The 10,953-nt window shown below is 37.9% G+C and overlaps 1 protein-coding gene across 1 annotated transcript; it reads left to right on the plus strand.

The window, feature by feature from the left end:
- Positions 1 to 5,480: 5,480 nt before the first annotated feature.
- Positions 5,481 to 10,404, plus strand: prdm8b (PR domain containing 8b). Its single transcript, XM_052125671.1, has 4 exons — positions 5,481 to 5,655; positions 7,434 to 7,658; positions 7,995 to 8,226; positions 8,571 to 10,404. The coding sequence occupies exons 2-4, from the start codon at positions 7,437 to 7,439 to the stop codon at positions 9,821 to 9,823; spliced, it is 1,707 nt and encodes a 568-aa protein (XP_051981631.1). The 5' UTR covers positions 5,481 to 5,655; positions 7,434 to 7,436; the 3' UTR covers positions 9,824 to 10,404.
- The last annotated feature ends 549 nt before the right edge of the window (positions 10,405 to 10,953 follow it).

Genomic DNA, 10,953 nt, shown 5'->3' on the forward strand with positions numbered 1-10,953 from the left:
CCAGACTCTTGTTTTATCCAGGCTGGATAACTGGAATGCTTGCAGGTCTTCCAGCATGCAATCAAACCTCTGCAATTGATCCAGAATGTTGAGGCACAATTGGTCTTCAGAACTGACTGTGGGGTCCACCCAAAACCAGGAACATTAAAACTTGAACCCCTGAAGCTATGAACCACGAGCTAGTCTGGCGGCTTGGCTACGAATGAGGATGTGGGCCTGCAGTCAGAGCCAGGGCTGGGCACAGTTTTGCACTCTGAACAGGTACAGTGGATAACAACCAGCATCAAAATCTCCAGAAATATGGATTGAGGGAGGCCTAAAAAGGGGCCACTGAGGAGAAGAGTACACTGTGAGGTCCAACATTTCAGTTAATCATAAAATCAGATTAGAGGGACTACACATGGATGCTCTGGATGCCAAACCAATATTTGCTCCCTTTTAACGTGCATCAAATTTCTCCTCCTCTTCTGAGCAGAGTAGAAAGAACACAAACTCTGAAAGGTCTAAACATTGAGTAAGTGCCGAGAATGGGAGGGGGAGTGAAGGATGAGTCCCCATCAGTTTTTCTGTATGCCCAAATGTTCTCTCCAGCATTCGCTAACTCGTTCTTGATTGTGCAGTGGGAGTTGCAGAAGGACATCAGTGCACTTGTCTGAGGCAATGAAGATCCCCCCCACCCACCACCCCCCCTTCTCTCGCTCTCTCTGCACAGCCCTCGCTGTGTTTTTGGCAGTCACAACTGACCATCACGAGCCGTGGTGCCAATTTTAGTGAAAACTGGCACATATGGCAGCTGAAGTGCCATATGCCATAACAGAATATTTTTGGCGGTTTCCTCCATTTGTATAATCACTGGAACCGATATAAAAGTGATTCATTATTAATTATTCCTTTTACCATTTTGTACCCCTTTAAAAGAACCGTTTTATGCAAGTGCATCTCGGTTTCATATAAATGGTCGTATTTTGTGATCTAGAAAGTGATTGAAGGGGATGTATTTGAAATTACATCCCCTTATTACTTTTGTTAAGTATTGCTAAGGCATCTGAGTTTGCAGAGAGAGAGAGAGCGAGAGAGAGAGAGAACTCAAAGCATGTTTTCCTCTGCTCTAAACACTTGGGCTGCTGTTTGCCTTCCTCTTTCCAGGGTTTAGACTCCTTTCTTTTCCTCTTCTGCCCTCCATTGGAATGACCAAGTTAAGTCATCAGTATAATGCTCAGTTCTTTCTTTCTTTCTTTCTTTCTTTCTTTCTTTCTTTCTTTCTTTCTTTCTAAATGGCTAACTGTATGCCTGTCTGTCTGTCTTTCCTTTTACATTTACATTTACATTTACATTTATGCATTTGGCAGACGCTTTTATCCAAAGCGACTTACAGAGTTCTTATTACAGGGACAATCCCTGTAACCTGGCAGTTGAGTGGAGTAACCTGGAGTTAAGTGCCTTGCTCAAGGACACAATGGTGGTGGCTGTGGGGCTTGAACCAGCATCCTTCTGATTACTAGATTACCAGTTATGTGCTTAGACCACTACACCACCACCACAACACTCACCACAACACATTTAAGTTACACAACCACATCTTCGCAAAATAAATTTTGTAGATAAACTATAAATAAAATGTAGTTAAATGTTTCACTGACTGCTGGCGAAATGAACAGTCAGTGATGAGCTTTGTAGTTTATAAAGTTGAAATCTGTGTCCTCCTGCCAATATGACAATGCCACACCAGATGTATTAATCAAAACACTGATAAATATAAACCTTGTTCCTCCAACAGCCCAGGACTGATCCCTATTGATATATGTTGTCATCCTTAATTTCTAGAAAGAAAATAAGTGTAACACTAAAATGCTAAATAAAAACAGACCCTGGTTATTTTAATTGTGACATCTTTTTGTAGTGTGTTAATGTTTCTCCCTCTCTCCGCTTGTAATTAAGTTGTGTCATTCTAGTTTAGCACACAGCATGAGTATCTACAATAGAGTCATTCTTAAGCTCTTAAAACAGTTTACAATTCAAGACCACAATCTTTCCTTTCTCCTTAAACATAGGATTATTTTCTAACAAACAGATATTAAAGACTCTTTAAAACAAATGAATAACTTAAACTCTAGCAAGTCCCTGTTAACATCAATAGAAAAAAGTATTTGTATCAAAACTTTGCAACACTCTTGTTGCATTTGACATCAGCACACAATAATTAGCATCAGTAAGAGTATATAATAGAGAATTCTGCTCTGTGCTTTATTTTAGACAGAGATAAGGCCATTTGCCCTTGTAATGCACTGGTATTAACAGGGCCTTTATGTATTAGGACAATAAAAAGAGGAGTAGACATTCATTCTGTCTGCCGCACAGCCTCTGCTAGCAACCATGAGCCTGCAGTTCATGAGCTAAGCAGATGGCTACTGATTGAGCAAGCATGCAGAACACTGTATGGGAAAAAGAGACCTTATCAGCTTAGCTGGGCAAGTGTTAAGGGCAAGAAGACATTTACAGTTAAGAGAGTGTACATTTTAATGTCAAAGTCCTGGGAATAGAAAAAAAAAAATTACAAGCAGGATAAGGTGGGAAAGTTCTATAATTTGAAATGCAAAATGTAAATTGCACTGTTTTCTATAAAGAGCCTATTTTGGAAAATAACTGTTTTGAATGCTCAAAATTCTGTGTGAACATGATTATACTGTATGTGCATCTCTAAAACAAAACAAGAACAAAATACATCATGAGAAGAAACAAAAAATAATTTAAGGTATTGTTGATGCTTGAGAATTAGCCTACTATTTTGCATAATTTACAATGTAGGCCTAGATCTTTTGGAAATAATATGAAACCATAGATTGTTATAATTTCACGTCAGTCCTCTCTTTATCAGTATAAGGAGGTAAAAGACAATATCATATATATTAATATATTTATATAATATACATACAATATAGTATTTTGTGTTAAAGAGTAAACATGTCCTTGAAAGATCTTGAAAGAGAGGAGATATTTGTTGATATTCTGTCTAAATGATGGCACTGATAACCTAAGAGACATTTTCTTAGCAAACGTTATGATAACTGATAACTTTTTATTTTTTTATAACTCCACTTTTACAACCCTTTTTTTTTACTGCCACTATATTTAAATATGAATGTATTTGGAAATTTAAAAGCATCAAACACAAAAATGATGGCATTGTCCTCAAAGAGGACTATATTCAAATCTTTTGATAATGGAGCTGATGCAGAGAGTGTTTTTATTTAGGAAATAGCTTTGTAATTTTGCCCATAGGGACTTTATATATTTATACTGTATATTTGATTTAAAAATGTTTATTTGAATGCATTTGACTGTATATAATAAATTAAGTGAATAATTTTTTGTGTGAAATAAAGTACTGGAGATGATGATGTCATGATTTTACCTTTGCAATGCGACCCACAGTCACCCACTTGTGCTCATGTAACCATAGCCCGTAATTTCCTTTTAATATCTTAAACAAATTCCTATGCATTATCAAAAATGTCATAGACTAATGGAATAAAAGAAAATCCTGACCAGCAGATTGAAGTAAACTGATTTTATTTACTAAATGGGCTAATTGTTCTTAACCCTCTTTTTTTATATATGGAATATATATATATCGATTATGAACTCTTATTAATTCGCAAGATCAAGGTTATGAGTTTGCGCCCTGCTGGACACCGTCCAAAGCATGTACCAATTATGGCGTCCCGGTCACTTATAGACCCATAGAGAAATCTATAGATTTTGTGGAGTTCAGTAAATCCTCAAATTGTTAAATGTTTTAACACATACTGTACTGTCATGAAACGGTTAAAAAGATGTGGTGATTTAATTGGGGATTTATCGTACTGTGTGTGTGTAGGCAGAGTTCCAGGTGGACGCGTGAAACACTCATCTGTGTTCCGCAACTGCTTTCGGGTGCTTGAATAACATATAACGTGCAAAAACTTATGTTTTTTGAAAAGGTAAAAATGCAGAAAGTTTTCTGTGAGGGGTAGGTTTAGGGGTAGGGTTAGGTTTAGGGGATAGAATATAAAGTTTGTATAGTATAAAAACCATTATGTCTATGGAAAGTCCCCATAAAACATGGAAACACAACGTGTGTGTGTGTGTGTGTGTGTGTGTGTGTGTGTGTGTGTGTGTGTGTGTGTGTGTGTGTGTGTAGGCAGGTTTAAGTGGTCTATGAGTACTGTTTTTAGGTTACGAACTGGTAATTACAAGAGTAATATGCTATAAATGTGGTTTATAAGGACATTTCTAGTGTCCCCATATTTCAAATCCCTTAAAAGCATACTAAACGATGTTTTTTTTTTATGTAAAAATGCAGAAAGTTTTTGTGAGGGTTAGGTTTAGGGGATAGAATATATTGTTCATACAGTATAAAAATAATTATGTCTATGGAGAGTCCTCATAACGTGTGTGTGTGTGTGTGCGCGTGTGTGCGTGAACTCGCTGCTGTCTCCCACAGATGTTAATACAGACATCATAAATCCAGCCGTGTTGAGGTCATTTTCAGCACGCGGGGCTCTCGCGCTGCTCTCTCTTCGTGCTGGAGAGACACAGCAGGTGTTCACGCGACAAGCCTGCTGCGAGCATTCGCCGTCTCTCAAGCAGCTGGGAAACATTCTGAAGATGCCGATACGTATCAATAGGCTACAGCAAAGTGATAATTATCATAATTCAGACAAAACAGCACTGTGAAGATTTACGAGGATTTTAATAAAAACAATATAATTTACAGTCGGGTGACGTTTCAAGTGCGACATGTTGTGCGTTCATAAGTCCACGTAAAGACAGCAGTCGTCCTTGATTTTATGAAAGCTGTTGAACAAAGAGACTCAATGTACAGTATCCTACCTGAGCTAGTCCGTGGAAAAAAGACGGACATCTACTTTACATTAGTTTATAAGCAGGCCTTGAAAACAGTCAAGGGCTTTTAGTCAAGAGGCTTTTTGTCTGGTAATTAGGCCTACTAAACCTTAAAAAAAAAAGAAAAGAAAAGAATATTAATAATGCTTTATGCTGAAAGCCATCTTAAGAAACAACAAATTCATCACCATAATTTATCATAGGTGTATTCACGTTTTAAGGGATCTCTTCTTGAATTTGAACATTAGCCCTATATATTCTATATAGTCCTATATATATATTCATATATAGCTACGCACACACACATCTGTCAATTAAAAATAAAAAATATTATAGGCTATATAATTTGGTTTTATATAGTCCTATAGGCCTATATATATATAGCCTAGTATTTTCTCAATTTGACAGATGTTTTAGTGGACTTTATAATGTTTCAGCTTTGACTCTATAGCCTACAAGTAAATCGCATCTACTAACTGTCGGCGACCGAAGAGTTAAAGGGAGGAGACGAAGAGCGTCACGCCTCATTGGGCAGATTATGTGCAGCAAACAAAAAGTGTGTATCTGGGTGCCACTCAGTCAGTGAATCGGCCCCATCTGCACGCCTCTCTATACGCTCGAGCATCATAAGACGGTCGGCAACACTGTCACTTTCAACAGAAGGGGAAATGTACTGACTGCACGCACATCACTGGAGACACTGAACACATACTTGAAGATATATTGACAGCAATTTCGAAACCTTGTGGATTATTTTACCGTTGTACCGTGGTAAGTAAACTCAATTTTGCAATATAGCCTACACAGCCGGAGGCTATAAATCGTGGAGTTATGTAGACCGCAAACAGCATCATTGCAGCAATGTAAAAACCACGCAGATGGGAGACGAGAGCGCGCTGACATACAAGTCCTGTCATTGAAGTAGGGAAACGGGTTCAAACGTGATTACACTCCCATAAAGTTGGAATAACAACAAAACCGTTGGTAACAAAGAGCTATACATTTTAATCAGGAGGTTCGTCTCTGTTTTAGAAATGCGCATAGATTCGTGGCTCGATTGTAGTATTTAGTTGAAATGCATATTCATTAGTCCCTTTGTGTGATTCTCAGTAGTGAGAGTGCGACCTCACAGCTACAAAAGGAGAGGATCGTAAAAGGAAGGGCAAACTACACACTAATTCACGCTTTTTATGCATGCAGGGAACTTTAAGCATCTGTGTCCTGAGCCAGACGTGTCTGTTTAAAAAAAAAGCATCCTTAACACAAATAAATTAGGATATTAATTATCAGCGGAATATAATTAAATTCTCTCTCTCGCTCTCTCTCTCTCTCTCTCTCTCTCTCTCTCTCTCTCATCATGCTTTTGGGTATATTTCATGTTATGTGCTTCTATTGATTCAGTTAGCAGATAAATGCGAAATAAAATTAGGATGAACCAGCTTCATAAACTTGGTTTTCAAGTTGCCTGAAAACTGGAAAATATTTCTTTTTAAATTGATATATTTAATAGGCCTATGTGTTGGCAGAAATAACAAACTTGGTACAACAATGTTAAACATTTTCGAAATCACAGTAGGCCTAGCTGTTTAACCTCCAGCTTTAGTTAGCCTTTAATTTTCTCCCAGTGTTGTCGTTATATAGAAATACTGTTTCACTGGACTTTCATTCTTTGACCTCGTCAAAAAGCTGAAGTATCGTTAGAAAAACCCTAGCAATAGTGCGGCACAATATCTATTCCAATTACCTACAGTAAAAACAGGCATTGGCAATACTGGCAAGTAAATAATCAATGTTTTGCATATCAGTATAGCCAGTTTTATATATATAGGCCTATATATATATGTTGCTAAAACGTACTTATCAAGTTGCACGTGTAAACTGCAATTTACGCCTAACAAGATAAGAGAGATTCGCTTCATTTGTAAATGTGCATTAGGCATGACATGAAATCAGTGACTTTGACAGTGCTTTTGAAATCCATTCGATAAGCTCCCAGATTGTAAATAGACCAAACGGTCTCGTAAGGCCGGATTTTCAACTCATATCAAAGCCATATAAAAAAAAATTCGACTTCGCTTCCAAAAGCACGCAAGATATATATATATATATATTTTTTTTGCCGCACATTAAGAGTTATTAGGCTACTTGTAAATTTCTCACAGTCACGCGGGTAAATCGAATCAATGCAACGAATAAGAAATACTCCCTTTTCTTCGACTTTCCTTTTCTTTTCTTTTTTCTTTTTTTAACTACGAAATTACCGAAATGGTCTTTTACAGTTACATTTTGTCATATTGATTATATCTTAAATAATATCCATATTAACCTATATGTCAATAATAGGAAACGAAATAACAGACACAGGCCTAAATGTAATATCAGCATTTGTTACAACTACATGCACTGTGCACAAAAAAAATAAAAAAAATAAAAATCAAATAAAAAAATATATATAGGCCTATCCTTATTTGTCATATAAATGTGGCATAAATTAACTGACTCTATATAAATTCAATCTCATTAATTCACTCACATGTTTTGTTTTACAGCAAATGATGGAAGAATCCAGTTCTCATAAACTGGCCTGGGATGGCGAAGCAAAGGCGATGCAGCAGTGTTTAACGGACATATTTACCAGCGTTTACACCACCTGTGACATTCCGGAAAATGCCATTTTTGGCCCGTGTGTTCTGAGCCACACTTCTCTGTATGACAGCATCGCCTTTATTGCTCTGAAGTCCACGGACAAGCGAACGGCGCCATACATATTCAGGGTATAACCGATATGTGTTGTTTATTATTATTATTATTAGTTGTTGTAGTTGTGGTAGTAGGTAGTAATAGTAGTAGTAATGCTAGTTACCAAGAAATCCCAACAATTTGAAATGTTATAAGTTCAGGTAGCCTATGGACCTAATACATTTAGTAACTTGCGTAATCTCATATAGGCACATTTTCTATATGGAAATTGATTGCTGATAATTATTGTTTATAGATCTGAGAACCACACATGTGTGTTTCTACAGTGATGTTTCAGCTTAATGTTTAAAATAGATAGATGGATTAGAATCCAAGGTCACCTGATGTTCTAACTGCTTTACTGGTTACAGGTGGACACATCAGCTGCCAACAGCTCCTCAGAAGGCCTGATGTGGCTGAGGCTGGTCCAATCGGCGAGAGACAGGGATGAACAGAATTTAGAGGCCTATGTGAAGAACGGACAGCTTTTCTACAGGTCACTGAGAAGAATAGAGAAGGATGAAGAGCTCCTGGTGTGGTATGGCAAGGACCTTATTGAGCTGCTGCTTCTGAGCTCAGGCAGAAACCAATTCAAAAGTAAAGGTACAGTTTGAAGAAGATCAATATACTGTCAAAAATGTCTGTGATTAAATTGTAGGCTAAATGGTTATATAGTTGTTTGACTGTAGGAATAAATTATATAACTGATATATAATAATCTAAAGTAACATCATTAAAGGTCTCACTACGCGTAACGTAAATACTATTTGACAGACAGGAAATTACTTACATTATACATTAATTAAATTAAAGATTTGAAACCTTTTGAATACAAATTATCACTCATTTACTGTATCTAGTATCATTGTGTACCAGTTTGTGGACACTTTTATCTTATCTTATTTCTTTCTTCTTCTTTTTTTTGTTTGTACAATTATCTGTTGCAGGAGCGTCACCCTTTTTGTGCCCAGACTGTAGCCAGCGATTCCAGTTCGAGTTTCCCTTTTTGGCTCATCTTAGATTCCGTTGCACTAAGAGACTACAAAGTATGGCCAGTCCAGAGGAGGAGGCCAAGGATGCCAGTGGCCAGGCTAGTCTACCTCCTGCCAGGTCTAGTCCCAAACTGGGCCGCTCTGATGGCTTCTCCAGCCCACAGGATGGAAAACCATCCACAGACTTCCATAATCTTGCCAGGGATTTGGAGAATAATAGAACCAGTCCACCAAGTGACAAAGAAGCTGAGATCCTCAGTGAAAACTCTGGAAAGCGTAGGTTCTCTGACATGGAGGGCAGCAGGAATAGTGGATTATCTCAGCCTCTGAAATCCAAAGAGGAGTTGGCCAACTCAGCACAGCATTACCGTGGAGCATACGGTCTGGATGAGAGCAGACGGGCTTTCTCTCCTTCTGTTTCAGAGTCAACAGAAACCAAAAGAAGCGCCTTTACAGAGGTCAAGAAGTCACCTCTGAGTTTGAAACACAGCAGCAAAAACTCTAGCTCAAACTCTGAGAACATGGAGGTTGGCCGTCCCACCAGCAACCCGACTGAAAAACATCTAAACATCAGACAGGTTCTCAGCGAGACTCAGCCCCCGCAGTCCCGAATGGAGACCTCGTCAATTGGCAGTGCTTTCACTTCAGTGCCCCAGCAGGGTGGTGGAGGCTCGGAGAGAAAGAGTGCCTTTAGCCAGCCGTCTCGCACCTTCTCACAGCTATCACCTCTTGTCATGGCACCCAAGCTTCTTCCTGCAGTAGACTGCCATCCCGCAGTGGGTGATACCGTCTCTTCCAGTAGACTCTACCAGGCAGACCACCTGGCCGCAAAGCTCCAAGGCTCAGAACTAGGCAGCAACTGCCCTGTGCCAGGTGGGATTGCAAAACAAAACCCTTTTATGTACGCCACAACCTTCTGGCCCAAGACATCAGGCCCCATCCAGTTGCAGATGCCCTCTGCTCTTACACTACTGCCACCTTCATTCACTTCTCTTTGTCTACCTGCTCAGAACTGGTGTGCCAAGTGCAATGCCTCCTTCCGCATGACCTCTGACCTAGTCTACCACATGCGCTCACACCACAAAAAGGAGTATGCCATGGAACCTCTTGTTAAAAGAAGGAGAGAAGAAAAGTTAAAGTGTCCAATCTGTAATGAGTCTTTTAGGGAGCGGCACCACCTTTCCCGGCACATGACCTCTCACAACTGAGTTTTTGAGGATTTATTTGGCATTCTTTCCTCCTTTCTTTTTACTTGCAAAAGGAGAATTTTTTTTTTAATCAATAGGGAATATGGTTAATCTGGAGGAGTAATGGCAATATATTTGCTCTCACGTTCAAAAGACGTTGTTGTTTAAATGGTTTGATTTCTTCAAATGTCAAGTTTTTGTGTATGAAAACGCATTTGACTTAAAAACCTAAAATCTATTTATATGAAGCACTTAGTATTTGAAAAAAGGGACAATTATAATGTAAGTGTACTTTGAATTTGGTATATATTCATGTAAAATGTATATAAATTATGTTAAGATGCAGATCCATTTCATTGAGAGTTATTCAATGAGATGTTATTATGTCTATATGCATAAGGATATTGAAAATTGGGAATATGACGTTGAATTGTATTTAAGAGTGCATGTAAATTATAGTTATTTGTTTAAGATGCAGTCTATTTGAAAATGTAAATACATGTTTTGTTTGAATACAAAGTGTATTATTTTGTGTCTGTGAGGAATAGATACAGTGTTTCTTCATTTTGCTGAAATTTACTATTTGATAGTTTATCTAATCATGTTGAATGCTTTGACAATAAAATAGCTTTATTTTTAATTGACTGTGTGATTAATTCTGCTTGACTATTTAATTATAGGAAATAATTCGGGTAGATATTCAAGATGCATGCAGTGATGCTTTACAGTGGCTAATCTTTTTGAACAAGAGCTAAACAAGCCCTCTTTTAGAATTTCGCAAATAAGCACATGCACTGCTTTAGGATACAGTTTCGCAGACTACAATTACTAATAAAAATCTTTAAAGAGATGTTTTATGGTTAAAAACGCGTCTCGAATAAATGAGCCGTAGGCCTACCAATTGGCAATGTTGCTGAAAATTAAAACGTGTAGAATAAGCGGCAGTCTAATAGACCTACAGCATTAGACAGGATATTCAAATATTAAATGCACAATCCATCATTCTTAAACTTTAATCTATTGTAAAACGTTTACTAAAATCCTTGTATCTATCGGACCCGATAATATTGCCGGAGAATACCGTCGTATCGCATAGGCCTACATATTGTAAGGTTAACTAATTATACTCATTATTTGCTATATCATAATAG

Source organism: Xyrauchen texanus, chromosome 4 (genome assembly GCF_025860055.1).
Source record: "Xyrauchen texanus isolate HMW12.3.18 chromosome 4, RBS_HiC_50CHRs, whole genome shotgun sequence".
Lineage (NCBI taxonomy): Eukaryota > Metazoa > Chordata > Actinopteri > Cypriniformes > Catostomidae > Xyrauchen > Xyrauchen texanus.